The sequence below is a fragment of the Epinephelus fuscoguttatus genome, linkage group LG1 (assembly GCF_011397635.1).
Source record: "Epinephelus fuscoguttatus linkage group LG1, E.fuscoguttatus.final_Chr_v1".
Taxonomy (NCBI): Eukaryota; Metazoa; Chordata; class Actinopteri; order Perciformes; family Serranidae; genus Epinephelus; species Epinephelus fuscoguttatus.
This window is the reverse complement of record NC_064752.1, coordinates 19,802,323-19,817,747: the sequence shown is the minus strand read 5'-3', so window position 1 is coordinate 19,817,747 and position 15,425 is coordinate 19,802,323. Positions and strand designations below refer to the sequence as shown.

The following is a 15,425-nucleotide window of genomic DNA, read 5'->3' as shown; positions in this document are numbered from 1 at the left end:
TTGTAAAGCAAATAGATACTTATTAAATGGTTCAGTTTTCATTATACTCTAAACAATATAAATACAACATTTGGTTTTGCTCACATTTATATTAATTGAAATAAAAGATCTAACATTTTTTCTTTGCGCATAAAAGGCTTAGTCAAATATTGTTTGAGAGGACTAAGCCTTCTCAAATAAGCTTAAATCCCTGTTAGTGAGCACTTTGCCAATACAATCCATAATCCATCCACCTGACAGGTGTGGCATATCAGGATGCTCATTAACAGCCTCATTAGTAATACTCCTCAGGTGTGCCTTGTGATGGTCACCGCTCTAAAATGTGCAGTTTGATCACACATCACAATGCAACAGATGTTGCAGATTTTTAGGGAGCAGTGCCCTGATTGCTGAATGTTCACCAGATTGTTGCCCATAAACCTAATGTTCATTTCATTACCATAAGCCATCTCTGATGTTGTTTAACAGAATATGGCAGTATGTACATTTGGCTACACAATTGCAGACCATTTGTAACAACACCAAATCAAGACCTCCACATTCAGCATCTTCACCAGCAAGATCATCTGAGACCAGCCACCCGCACAGTTGCAACAGTTGGTTTGCACAGCTGAAGAATTTGTGCACAAGCACTTGCACAGTCTTCCAGGTCAAGACGCTGGATGTGGAGGTCCTAGGGTGGCCCACTTGACCAATTGGATGTACTGCCAGATTCTTGGAAAATACATTGGACACGGCTTATGGTAGTGAAATGAACATTCAGTTCACGGACAACAGCTGAGGTGGACATTCCTGCAATCAGTCTGCATGCCACTGGCACTGCTCCCTCAAAACATCTGTGGCATTGTGTTGTGTGTGCAAACTGCACATTTTAGGGTGGGCTTTTATTGTGACCATCCAAAGGCACACCTGTGTTGTGATCATGTTGTGTTTAATCAGCATTTTGATATGCAACACCTGTTGGTGGATGGATTATATTGCGAAGTGCTCACGGTGAAGAATTTAAACAAATTTGGGGACAAAATCTGAGAGAATTTAGCCTTTTGAGTACACAGAAACAGTCCTAAATATCCTAAATCGAAACTAAAAGATTTGCTTTTATGTTTTTGTTCATTTGCATCTTTTTTCTGCAGAGAAAGGACTCCCACTTTTGATACAGTATTGTAAGTACATTTTGCTGGAAATACTTGTGCACTTTTGCTTAAGTTGGCTTTTTAATGCTTGAGTTAAACTTGCAATGAAGTATTTTAAGCTTGTTATGTTGGTATGTTTACTTTGGTAAAGAATCTGAGGACTTATTGTCAACAACATGGCAGTTATAAATCATTAACCCACCTGACAAGGCCATACAAACAGGGTCAGACTGTATGTTTTGCTGTGGCGCCCTCTTGTGGTTCAACGCTGCTGTTTCAACCTCTTTCCAACACTCTATTATCATTGGTTCAAAATGTCACCGTCGCTGTCTTAACCAATGGCACCAGTCTAATTCGTCCCTTGGGGCCTTTTTTGCATGCATGCTCCTCCCTGTTTTGTTAGCAACCACTCCTCCTCCATACACACCCCCCTCCCCACACACACCAACCCCCTGTGATGCCAACCCCTCCATGGCTGGGCTGGACGGCGTGTCTGTCGAGGCGGTATAATCTAAAACCAAGCCGGGCTATTATTATGGAGCAGACGGGGTGTTGACGGAGATGCGACGGTGCATGATAAAGGTGATTAAATTTGCAGCTCTGCACGTTGTCTCCACATCCACTGATATTCCTCCGCCTTGTAGTTAGCTGATGGCGCTCTCTCCTCTCTGTGTGCATCGGTGTATGGCTCCACTGTTGCAGGTTATCATTTCTTTTTCCTTCACAAGATCACCCCATCATGTGTGTCGTTTTGATTTCTGAAGACAGTTGGTCTGCAACGGCGGGATGAAGCATGATCGGCGATAAACGCGCAGGGGAACACGGAGAGAGAAATCTGAGTCAACATAATCCATCTGGACATCGGGGGGGAAGATGAGGACCATGATGGCTTCGATGAAAACAGCATTATTCGTTTTTCTACAATGGGGTGAGTGCAGCCAGTGCAGTGTTTGCTCTGCACACAAACCGCCTCGCCATCTGTCACTAGGAGGTACATTTGTATGATTGTGTGCCGAGCAATCAGACTATTAATTTAAATACCATTTGTAGCATGTAGCTTTAGTTTCATGATTTGGCCTGCTGTTATTTTCTGCCTGTGGATGCCTGTTATTTTATTACCTCATACTCAAATACAGAGGTGATTAACTCCACTATCAAACACAAAAATCACTTGCCTGCTATTTGATGAATGTGGAGATGGTTGTGTCTGAGAAACAGATGTGTTTGGTCAAAAAATTAGTTCCTGGTGGCATCCAGGAAGTCCCAAGCAAAGGTATTCCCATCAGTAGAACACAATTGAATCTACACAATGGTAAACATCATTATTGTTATATGGTGCTGATAGCAACCACACAGAAACACTAGTTTTGCCCTTTATGTTTTATTGTCAGAGCACGGTCTTGTTAACTGCTTAGGGTGTTTCTCTTTTTGTGTTACTTCCCCAAAAGCAAATTCCCATCAGCTACAATGGCAATAATGTGTTGTATCTTGAATATTGACATTAAAGCTAAGAAAGATGCCGGAAAAGGTCAGCTGCACTTAACCATAAGTGATGCTTTTTCCTTCTGAAGATGCTCTTTGCAAAGGGAAAATATGACGAGAGAACCAAAGAAATGCAAGGTGCTTAGGGGTTAAAATAAGACTTTATTTTAGGGTAAGAATAAGCCACAAAACCCAGACAAGCAGAAGTGCATGAAGCTGAAATGCATGAATATGTCTGCCCATCAGGACTTCTTCTGTTTTCAACTTTTCACTTCTCATAACACTTGAGAAGTAAGGAGAACTCATCAGATTGAATGAGACAGTCTTTATCTCCCTTCTCACAGTATTATTAATTATATGAATCTTATCTGATAACCAAATAGACAGGGCTCCTTGCATCTCTTGATAAGAAAACTGGGGCTCCCCCCGCTCTGCACAGCGTCTAATCCAGACGGTATTGAGCATGGTCACGAGCCGCGGTGTCCCCCAGCCCTATCAGTCCGAGCCCAATGTTAATTAGGACTTGATCCGCTTAAGCCTTCCACTAGTCTCCCATGTCATTATCTATGGGCGTGTTGTTATCAGGCTGTGGCGCGGCCTGTGAGAAAGCTCCAGTTGTTTTAGAGGTCTGACACACACATACACACAGACAGGCGGGGAGTGCCAGAACACACCCATCTAGTATTTCTAGTTGATCAGGTAGTTTTATCAGTTTTAGGTGAGGGTTAAAGGGTGTGTGTGTGTGAGGTGGTGATTAGCCTTTGTTCAGTGTCAGTTTGTGGGTGTATGTTTGTTGACTGTTATGTCAGGTTACTTAGAAGATGAGTTATTCCTCAGCTTTTGGCCCCACCTGTAAACTTCAATCACTTGGTCGACAATTGTCTTTAATGATGTGCACCCTTCCTATCAAACATTATTTTACAATCAGGTTATTGAGGAGATTATCTATCTGACTTTTGGCTTAACATCCACTCTTGTCAGTAAATATGTAACAAAATCAGTCTTAACTTAAGTGAGCTATTAAGATTTTCTAACTTCATATTGAAACAACACCAAATTCTGCAAGGCCCCCATTGCAATGCAAGGAATTTTAAGTATTTATGCAAATGAATCACAGTTTTGAGGGCTAAAGGTTCTAAAAAAAATTCACAAAACTTGCCACACACATCAGAACTGGTGAAAAAATGTGATATTTTACGGGTGTCATCATCAGTTGTTACTAAATGGCTCAGTAGCGCCCCTAACAAAACTTCAACAAAGTAGCCCCTGCAGTGCATTTCACCTAGATGCACAAAAATTGGGAGGCACATATTACATCCCAAGCAAGTTTTTGTCGAACAGCGTGGCCATGGTGAAGCATCAAATTTCTATTTTTTGCCACAATACAGGAAGTAGTTTGTTACTCCACTATATATGGTCAAATCTGGTCTAAACTTCGTCCCAGCCTGAAGACGTCTACAGGCTCATATTGAGTCACAGTCATGGCACCGTATACTGACAACTACGGAGGTCAGCCTAATGTGACAGACATAATGTGATTTTCATGAAATTTGCATGCTGTGGTCTACACGTGACATACAGCAACGTAACATATAGTTAGTGTGTGTTCTCTAGTGCCAAATAGTGGACACAGGAAGTGGTACACAATTTGCGATACTTTATTTGTAGCACAACACATTCCAAGAAGTAAACTTGTTAGTCGTGCGTGCAGTGTCCAACTGTCAAGGGAATGCACAGTTGCAGCAACTGGCATCCCACCAGCACCCTGGATGTGCAGGAAGGTGCGAGGCCTGTCCATTACTGCTTGCAACCTCAGTGTTATATTGAGTTTCAATTATCTTGCACCATGTTTTTAGTTGGGATGCTGATACTCTCCTCTAATGTGACTAGTCCACAGTAAATGCAGCTTCTTTGTCAGGTTTCTATTTTCTGATTTTAAATTTGGGTGGAAAGAGAGTACTGCTACCTGGTATGAGCACTCTAAGTTTAGCCATCTGATTCGGTATCGGGAGAGAAAAAGATGCTTGCATTCCTAGTTTTTACTGTACACAACCTCCATGGTTTGTTGTACAGATCCTCTTAAATTCGTCTTGATTGAAATGTTCATTATTGTAATCTTAGTTGTCTTACCTTCATGTTAGCATTTGGCTTGTTTCTCAATTGGTTAAAATGACTTGGAAGAATGGTCCTGCTGATGCAAAAAAAAAAAACAAAAGTGTGAATTGAAACTATTAAAGGATAATACAAATCTCTAAAGAAATACAGTCTGTGGAGTCAGTCACAAAACATGTTTGATGACGTCTCACTCCTCCCAGCTTCCCTATTTTAAAGGAGGAAATATTACTTTACGTAAGTCCCCTCACCATGGGAGAATAGTAATGGCATGAGAAGTTTCAGTGCCTGTGGCTGAAAGAAGGTTCAGTATTTAAATAGCCAAGCTCAGTCTGTGTCTGTAACTATTTCAGAGGGGTTCCAGGGGAAGTGGTGTATGCTACCAGACAATGAGATTCAGTGAGATACAACTACACTTCAACCTGGAAGCTTGAAACCCCCGAGGCACTCGTACTGAATATATGCATGAATATTTTACTCATAACCAGAAAATGTCCCATGTTACCAGGTTCCTCTTAAACAGCGAGGTGGATAGAGAACATTTTATTTTTCCCTCTTGGCCCGAGTGAAGTCTCTTTCACTCAGTGAGGTGTGACTTGCAGTTTGGAGATATCAAATTTAGCACATTCCAACACAATGCACCCAGTGACCTTCAGCTTTTGCTACTTAGAGCACTGAAAAATTACATTTGTGCAACTCAATAACAACATCTGAATAAATATAACAACACAGCTGGGATATTAAAATTAGCATGAATCACTATTTTCTGACATTTTATAGAAAGATTAATGGATTATTTGTGAAAATTAATTGGCATTTTAATCAACAATTTAAATAATTAATTAATTTATAGCACTACAGTTTTAATGGCAGTGAGTTGCAGCCAGTTTCAATAAATCTTACTGAAACTGTAGCACTCTTTGTACAAACTAGTCTTATTCAGTATTTTAGTGAATCATTCCTTTAAATTACCCAAACATGCTCATATTATAAGCTAAAAAGCCCACTGAGATGATTGTAATTCATTTCTTAAATGTTTCATTGTATTTAGAGAAAGCTGGCCCAGCCCCAGCTCTAGTGTTTTTTCTCCCAAGCTATTTAAAATATTGATTCCCTGTTAGTCAGTCATCAGCTCAGAATATTGATCGGTGAGTCCATGTACCAAGCATGCTGCGAGGCGAGACTGTGACTGACAGAAATTGACTGCGTTTCCAATCTCTCCCGTTTGTTTGTCACCGTCTTTCACACTCTTTGCTGTCTCCATTTTTCTTTCGCAGTGCTCCAGTACGCCGTGTGTCGCGACGTAACCCTTCCCATCGGGACCCTCTACCGTGTTGCAGGGTTCCCCCTCTCCCTGCCCTGTGCTGTATCAGGGTACGAAGGCCCACGCACGCAGCACTTTGAGTGGTTCCTGTACAGGGATGATGCTGCTGGGAGGCAGATAGGAGTGGTGTCCACCAGGGACAAGGGCTTCCCTTATGCCCCGTTCCAGCCCCGGGTGAGGAACGGGGAGGTGAGGGTGGAGAGGGACTCGGGAGACAAGGTCCGGCTGGTGATCCAGAGGCTCCGGGCTGAAGACCAGGGGATGTATGAGTGCTACACGCCCAGTACGGACAGCACCTACCAGGGAAACTACAGCGGGAAAGTGACTGTAAAAGGTAAGAGATATACAGTATGTATTTAACAGTTTTGAAAATAAATAAATTAGAGAACATCACCAACATTAAACAAAAGGAGGGGCCTCACTGAGATTAGACAGATGGCAGCAGCACCACATGTAACATATAACAGAGTTTACAACATAAAAACATAACATAGATTAATAAAGTAATCAGGGTCTAATAATACAGATGAGATCAGAAGGATAAAGTAACTGTAAGAATATTAAAGTACCACACAAAATATGAAAACAGAGATGCAATGAATATGTTAAAATCCATGAAATAGAAGAGTGCAGTGCATGAATAAAACATAACCCTGATGATTGGAATATATCCTAGAAGTCTGACTGAGTACAATTATCTTGAAACACAGCGAGATCAGCCTCCAGCCTCTCTCTGTTTTTGATTTTTCTTTTTCTTATTTTAAGCCACTAACTTTGGTACAGATGGTGTGACAGTATTGTAATTTACCAGAAAATGTGCCTGTCACAAAGAGTATTGAAACATGTCAATTATCAAACACTGCCCTTGAATTTCTGGTCAGATTTATAATCTTGTTTACTTATTCTTTGATGAGACAGTTCCTGAGTAGAATTTAAATTTTGCAACTGTTATTCTGGTGTATTGTTTGAGTTCTTGTGTGGCTGCTTGTGCTTAAACAACATTGAACGTCTGAGGTCACTGGCTTCTTTTGTTGATTGCTAAAAGGGTTTTGTAGAAATATAATGGTACAATAATAGATATCTTTAAGTAAGACATTGGAAAGAAGGGTTTCAGTTGTGGTACTAAAATCCTTGTTTTATATCACCAACTACTACTACAAATATGGATGTGCCGATATATCGGTACTGGCCGTTATTTGCCTTCACTGCCATTGACCTATTGGCAAATAAGCTGACATCCACCGATGGCAGTGACCAACGTTTTTCTGTTTTGCCACATCAGTTTTGCACAGCCTTAAAAGCAGGGCGCGAAACTAACAGTATCCTTTTGTCCCAGTGACAATAGAAAATATGTTTGGTATGAAAAGACATCTTCCCTGGCACACCTTCGGGACTAAAGGACATAGGAAAGTCACTGTCACATGTCCAGGAACACGACCCATTTTTTCCCTGATAATGCTACTTTGTGAACAACGAATCCATGTCGACATCGGCGGAAGGAGAGCTAGTTACCTTAACTAACAGCTAAGGGAGGTTGTATCTAGTTAAATTATGAAGATTATGATTCAGTCAAAATTAGTTTTTGGTGAAGGTAAATTATAACGTTCTCATTATGCGTTCAAGTGTAATCTGGTAAAAGTTAGTTTTTGGCAGGAAACTTGAATCTATACGGCTGTTTAAAGGAGAAATTTATTGACGTTTTTTATGGCAATATAAAACCGATATTATATAGAGGAAAATAATATTTATGATATATGGTAAAACGCTGATGAAAAACGCTGTTTTTCATGTGAAAGAAGGTTGTTGAATTTGTGCTCATTCAAAGATGGTGTAATGTACAGCTGAATGACAGCCCAGTTATTGTTTTATGAGGAAGATTTCTTTGTGTCCCTGGCACAAAAGGGGGCATAAACAACAACAAAAACAAAATAAATTACAACAAAAAACAATCAGTTTCTTCTAATGGCTAAACTGTTACTTTAAATATCGGATTCAATCCAGCTGCTGCATCCCTGACTGCAAGATTTCACGATACCCAGCCTGAGCACCAACTAGATGACAGTCATAGTTAGATATGACGTATAGTGGAAACCAGCAGAGCAAATTCCAGATCTGTTATGGGGGTTGAGGGTTACTGTATGAGACGATTTTATCAGAAAGTCTGCACTGCATCAGCCAGATGGATGACATTTATTAATCATACTATGTGTTTAACTTGGTGCATGATGACATTCCTCATGTGTAAGCTGTTATTTATACTTACCATCTGGAGTTTTCTTTTATACTGTTTCTCTTTCATTCTACAAAGATCCGTCTGCTGAAGCTATCCAAAATATTTTGGCAATTTTAGACCATCCACGTAGTTACCAATTCTGTTTCTTTTCATCGTCTTCTTTGTGCAGCACAAAGTTTATGTTTGTAGCATGCTGGGTGTTAGTTTTGCAGCTGAAGTGTGTTATCTTCATAATAGCCAGCTAATCCTCCTTTCTTTGGCAAAGCCAGTGCCCGAAGCTAAGGGTGGTAAACGGCTTGCAGTCTCAGCAACCCAATTTCATGATTCGCTTTAGTGTTCTAAACATGGAAACGTCTAAGCAGCAAGCAGGCAATAGAAATTAAATTTAGCATATTTTCTCCTCCCATCTGGCTCCTGTAGCCTCCTGTTGTAATGTAATTGTCTGTCTGTGTCTGTTTGTACACCCGCAGTGATCCCTGACACACTCCAAATCAGCTATACCCGCTCCCTCACCAGTCAGCCCGTGCCAGAGGGAGCCGAATTAACGCTGACATGCTCTGCCGGCATCCAATCGGAGCAGCTCACCCATCTGTCCATCACGTTTGGGAAGCGTAGTGGCGGAGAGGGTATGGGGAGCGGAGTGGGAGGCGAGGTCAGCACCGTTAGAGAGATTATCTCCATTGACAAGCTGCTGGGGGTCGTCCCTGGACATTTGTACAAGAAGCGGTACGATAGCGGCGAGATCACGCTGGAGAAGAGGAACGGGGAGGCCGGACAGGATGTGTACGTGATGAAAATGAAAGCAGTGCAGCCAGACGACTCAGGCTCGTATTTCTGTGAGGCTGCGCAGTGGATTCTGGACCCTGATCGATCATGGCAGAAGATTGCACAGAGGACGCTGGATATTGGCAACTTGACTGTTCAACAATTAGGTCAGTGTAACTGAGAAACTGTGCCAGTATTTGTAGTGACATTTGCTAAAACTGTGTCAGCATGTGGCAATGATCATACTGCAGCAAGAATATTGCACAATAATTCTGTTCAGCGATCATTGTTCAAACAACAGATGTTTAAAAGATGATGTGGTTAGTAATAAAATCTTGCAGCAAACTGAGGGAAGAAGATATAAAATAAAATAGGCTGCTCCAGTTACAGAACGAACCAGAGACAATAAAAGCAAAAGTTTGGTTTCTACTTGTCAGTTCAAGAGTCTTAATTCTCTCTCAGTGCCGTCAGCTGGCCTGGACTTGTGGTGCTGTTGAGTACATTGGACTCTTTCCAGATTTAAGGCTCTGGATGTTTGTGTTACTCACAGCTTAACTGAATGTCGAGCTTGCTGGCTGGCTGACTGAGCAGTTTACTGACTGGATAGATAGGGGGGCTGATTAAACACGTAACTGGAATCACATCTGTAGTCAGCTTGTTGCCTTGTTTGTTGGCTGAGTAAGTGTTGAGCTTTCCGATTAGCTGCCTGGATGGCTGGGTTTTTCTTCCCTTACTGAGTGGATGGATCAACATCTTACTATCAGGGCTGCATCTAACGTTTTTTTCTTGTTATCGACTTATCTGTTGATTAATTAATTAATCCTGTGGTCCATAAAGCGGTGAAAGATGTCCATCACAATATCTTAAGGCAGTTGCACCTGAACACACTGCAAAGACTAGAGAAAATGGCCAACTAGCACCCATGTTCTGCGTCTGAGTAAGGGGAAATAACTCTCCATTCCAACAGGCGGTGGAAACAGGAAAACGTACAGGACCGATTCAAGATGCTAGTTAGCCAGTTAGCACATTAACAACACAACCCGATGTTGAAAGAAGAAAGGATATTAACTGCGCCCTAGTAAACAATAGCGTAAACATTTACGTACCATTTCTGCTAAAGAGCTCAATGGGGAAAAAAAAAAAGTTTGTTTTAATCCCACGCCCCTTTGACTTTAGCTGTTTGTTTTCTTCCCTCAATTTCCATTTCTCTTCTTTTGCACTGAGTTTAACTGCCAATCAGAGTGATTCCTCTCACCACCAGACTCTGCCAGCTCCAATGCCAATTCAGTATGCTAAATTGGCTGGAAAAAAAGCAGACTACTGCCAACAGTGCAGGACATGTGGCAAAAACTAGGGCAAGAGACACTCACCGATGGCCCAACATCGCCTGACAGCCAGCTGTTGGCTTGGTTCATCAGGGCTCTTAGAGCCCGGGGTAGGGATGGGACGAAATACAATTTAAGTGTTTGTCTATTAAAGGTCTGATGTTTAGGATTTAGGAGGCTATATTGGCAAAAATGTAGTATTATATCCATAACTTCAGTTTCATTAGTTTATAATCAACTGAAACTAAGAATCGTCGTGTTTTTATTACCTTAGAATGAGCTGTTTATATCTATATACAGAGCAGCTCCTCTTCCACGGAGGCCGCCATGTTGTTCTACAGTAGTTAGATAGGGCCATTTCTATTTTGACGCTCGCCGTCGTATTCTCCTACACACTTGATACACGGGAGATTTCAGTTGGTTCCAATCTGCAGCCTCACTACTAGATGCTACTAAATCCTACACACTAGACCCTTAACAAAATGTAAGGTTAAGTGATTCCAGTTTGTTTTAGAGCCATTTTAAGAGTTTTAAGCATATTTTAATGATTATTGGGTTGATAGAGTGAATCGCAATTAGTTTTAGCAGGATCCTCATGACATGAAATTTTCACATTGTCCCATGTCTAGCCCAAGGTGACTTTATCAAGTGTCTTCTTTTACTATACTATAATGTATGACTAAGGAAAGGCGGCAACTTCTCATATTTTAGAACCTGAAACTACTGAAGAACCACTCAGTATGTGTGTTCAGGATGTCTCCTGTCACAGCGCCTGACTGACAGGCCTGATGCTCAGCTCCCTTGCCGATTATCCAGCTGGATTTGATGGGTCGATAGCTGCCTGGCCCAGCAGCTGAATGACTGTCTGCTGCCCCGTCGCTTGGCTCAATTTAAATTCTAAAGAGCTTGTGTAGATCTAAAGGATTAAGTCATTTTTCCTCCCACCTTGGCCTCTTATATCCCACAAAGAGGATGACTATCTTACTGTCAGAGTGATGTGTCCATTACTGTCAGGACAGCTCTACCTTGCTCTTTAAACACTTTTTTTTTTTTTTTTTTTTTGTTACACTTTGGATGGGGAGTTAACCTGATATATATTCTCTGTGTTTGCTCATAGGAAAAAGTTAAATATTGAATTATTCAAGCCATAAGTGTTCTTTTTTTATGAACCTTTGGTGCTGGGTAGAGACACAGACAGCCTCTTAGTACTATGAAACTATGTATTGGGAGTTAAAAGTTATGTAGGTCATATTTTTTCTCTTAAACAATAAAACTGAAGCTGAAGTTAAAGCATTGAATCTCATCAATGCATGCATTGTTTTTTCCCCCGACACTCACTGACAAGCACTATTTAGTGCTGTCTTTTCTGGCCTCTGTTGTCTGACTAATACAATAGTCTGACGCGTCTTCTTTTGTTTATATAAATAATGTATCTATTATTGAGCAGATCTGTGTTTAGGGAAGTGCTTAAATGAGGTTTCGCTCAAATACAATGGACCACTGTATTTATCTTCCAGTTATACGAGGGTTATTAGAACCTCCAATATGAAATCTCTTCAAGACATTAATCAAAGTTGCCGCTATGCATTATTTGTGTCTCTGAATACGACACAGTAATCGAGCAATTAATAGGAAATTGCAGTATAAATTCACTGTTACTGCAAAGCTGAGTGCACCTCAGGTTATAAAATACTAGACTGATGAATATGATTGTGGCGTTTTAGTCGATAACAGCTGCAGTAGTTCAAATGAGTAACACATCTTTTAATAGGTGGATATTTGTATAGGGCACAGGTTTGTCACATGTATGCACTGATATTTACGATACAGCAAGCATGTAATGGTCCCAAACCTGTTTGACTGGTGACAACTTAAAACAAATAAATGTTTACTCTTGTGTGTAAAGGCCTGAATTTCCAGTAACTTGCATGACAAAAAAGAAAGATTACAGAAAAGCCTGACATTATCTATGTAGCAGAAATATGTTCTTTTCCTCTTCTCTGTTTGTTTAATCATCACAGTAGCCTTCAGATTTGTTTTACGACTCTTCTTGGGGGTCACTGATCTGGAAAATCGAATCCAGTATACAGAAAATATAATTATTCTAATCCCTTTCTTATTGTGTTCCATTTTGTTATACACTATAATCATCATTGTGTGATACTCAAGGCCATTTTGCTAATTTTTGCTTTCTGGTTGAGGTGGTAATCCATTTTATCCTGATCATTAAATATGTAACATACCAGAGAGGCCACTCTCGCTTTCCCACAGAGATGATACAGTATATTGCTTCCTGGGAAGATTTTTACTGTCACAGTCTAAGTGCTTGTCTGAGGTCCTCCATCACAGAGGACTTCCTGTCTTTTCACTTTTACTTAGCTGTCTTTATCTTTTCCATTCACCAGCGGAGTCTCTGAGTATTACATCCTCACCCAGAGGGGAGGTGACCCTGCAGGTCGGTTCCCCTCTCATCCTGACCTGTGAGGTGTTGGGGCTGCCATCTGAAGTGAGCTCCGGCCTTCTGGTTCAGTGGATGAAGAGGGGATCAGTAAGCAGTGATGTCACTGGGAGCGGAGGAGTCGAGGTGCTTATTCTCATTCTGTGGACTTATTTGAACTAATGTGGTTTGCAGGTTATAGCTTAGTGTAGGGCTGTGTGTTGGCAAGAGTCTGGAGATATGATACATATCAGGGGTTACGATTCAAGTAGGGATATCAGTTTTGCTTGATTTTGCTTTTGATAGCCCAACATTGCAAAATGCAAATTGACCTTTCTTCTTAGTTCACTGCTCAGTTGACCTAGTGTGAGCTTTAGCACTGCACTTCAGAGTGCTATCAAATTAGAGGTGGTGAAATTTTGTGACGTAAATCTTTTCTTTAATATTTTTCTGTTAGCTTTGACATGTATAAGTAATATAACATATCTTGTTTACTTTGAAAACCATTCAAACACAAATTATGTACTTTAGCAATATGATTTATAGACTGTAATGTGCCTTGTGCTTCCTCCTTGCCTCACAGTCAGCCATGCTTGTAGAAAAAAAGGGGCATGGCAGTCAATTTTAGATGATGTGGAACATTGTGATTGCCTTATAGACATCCCATTAAATACATTTGTATTTTGCTGGCTCAGGTGACAGTAATCAAAGAATTAAGACATCCAAAAAAAAGTAATGTCCATTGGAATGGGTGGGGGATCTAAACGGGGTAATTAACAGCATATTCTGTTAAAAAAACATGAACTGTGTTAATGACATGGTCCACACCGGACAGATGTTCTCGAAATTGTGTTTAGAGTTTAAAAATGTGACCACAGATTGGACAAAAGGATGTAAGTGATTATAAAAAGTGTAAATAATAAATAATGCTAATGATAAAGATTAATTATCAGTCAACTTAATTGCAGGCGTGGATGGGTGATCCATCACAGTCACCCTTGACCCTAATTTATTTTCTGTCAAAGTGACATTGATGTTGCACGTTTATTGAGCTGAAATTCCAGATGAAATATTTTCAGGTGTGGTGCATTAAGTGCTGGAGGTAGAGTTCTGATAAATGACACTTGAGAGCTGGCTCTCAAACAGCAGCAGCAGCCAGAAATTGACATTATGGTTTTCATGACATTAGCATTTGATGGACATCATGGCATGCTTTAGGGAACAGTCTGTAATAATATAAAGAATTCACAGCTTCTAGTAAATTGCAGAGAATAAATCACATATCAATGTTCAGTCTAACACATACTGACACACTGTATTTAACATTAAGGTGGAGGTGGCCCGGTTGAGCCCGAACGGCATTGTGAGCTGGGGGGATGACCTCAGCCGAGCCAGCGGCGGCTCTCTAGAGAAAGTGGCGGAGGGGAAGTACTCTCTGAAGCTGTTCTCAGCCCGGCCCTTAGACTCAGGGGTGTATCGGTGTGTGGTGAGTGTGTATGCTGGAAGAAGTAACCCTGGCCCTTCAACTCCTGCAACAATCACCCAGAGGTCAGAGGGAGTCACCGTGAACCTCAAGAGCAAAGGTGAGAAGCGCTACTCATGTCTCTTGTTGCACTATAAAACATCAAAGTAAGTGGTAACATCTATTTTTTAAAAATAATATACCAAATGCCTGTCTCATTAAAGTCATGCAGATGAGGATAGAAAAACCAACAGTGCTAATATTTTGATGCTTCACCGTCTGTTAGCTAGTTGTCACTGTACCCTGTATGACATAGGGAGGTGCAGATTCAACAAAAGCCAAACATTTAATCACAGTTTTGCAGCATGGCTGAAACTGGTGTAAGGCAATGCATACTGGGCTTGTTGTATTTTTCTGCATAAAGTTTTTCAAACTCGGCACAATGGGAAACAGTGCAGTAGAATCCCACATGCAGAGTGAGAAACATAAAATCCCTCAAAAACACTCTCCAACAAACCCCTGCTATTTTCCAGTTCTGCTTTAACCTCATCTGCGCCACAAGACAAAAAGAGTCATGTTTTATGTTACAATAAACATTTGGACAAAATTGTTCCCAACCCTCAGAAATTGTTCTGGTTCTCCCCCCAATTAGTTATTGTTAAATTGGTCTTAAATTTTATTCCGAGTGTCATAAAAAACATTGTAAATCTAAAGCTGTAGGAATCCCGCACAGCCTTCATCTCTATTAGTGATTCCCCTTTCTTTCCATTGTTGATTACAGTTCTGCTGTGTATTGGTTTGGTGTGAGAAATGATTTAAAAGTATGAATTCATGCAGTGCCTCAGTGGCCCAGTCTGGAGGTCTGGGCTGTGAGCCATTTGGCCACAATGGGGCTGAGTTCAAATGGCTCCAGCTTTACAAATCTGTCTTAAAGTTTTAAGTAAATTCATAAAACTTTGTGTATTTTCTGAGAAATGGTTTTAATGAAAACAAAACATCAGGGATAAATAATAAGTTAGTTTAGTATTCCAGTGCTCAGCGGTAGGCTGCCAAAGCTGAAATCTGTGGTTTCGGTGGTTTCATGTTGATCAGAAAAGCATGTTAGCTAAACTTCAGTGAACTCAGGTCACCTTATTAGGATGATTGTTAAAA

At 40.7% G+C, this 15,425-nt stretch overlaps 1 protein-coding gene across 5 annotated transcripts in view; it reads left to right on the top strand.

The window, feature by feature from the left end:
- The window catches only part of igsf8 (immunoglobulin superfamily, member 8), a 64,524-nt gene that overhangs the window by 43,432 nt on the left and 5,667 nt on the right, over positions 1–15,425 (top strand). For 2 of the 5 annotated variants that reach the window (XM_049591754.1, XM_049591771.1), the window contains 6 exons: positions 1,537–1,715; positions 1,898–2,061; positions 6,005–6,385; positions 8,755–9,216; positions 12,780–12,958; positions 14,142–14,394. In XM_049591754.1, the coding sequence (XP_049447711.1) occupies positions 2,007–2,061; positions 6,005–6,385; positions 8,755–9,216; positions 12,780–12,958; positions 14,142–14,394 (1,330 nt within the window). In that variant the 5' untranslated portion in view covers positions 1,537–1,715; positions 1,898–2,006. Of the gene's footprint in view, positions 1–1,133; positions 1,164–1,536; positions 1,716–1,835; positions 2,062–6,004; positions 6,386–8,754; positions 9,217–12,779; positions 12,959–14,141; positions 14,395–15,425 lie in introns of all 5 variants that reach the window. The other 3 variants (XM_049591762.1, XM_049591787.1, XM_049591780.1) reach the window with 3 other exon arrangements.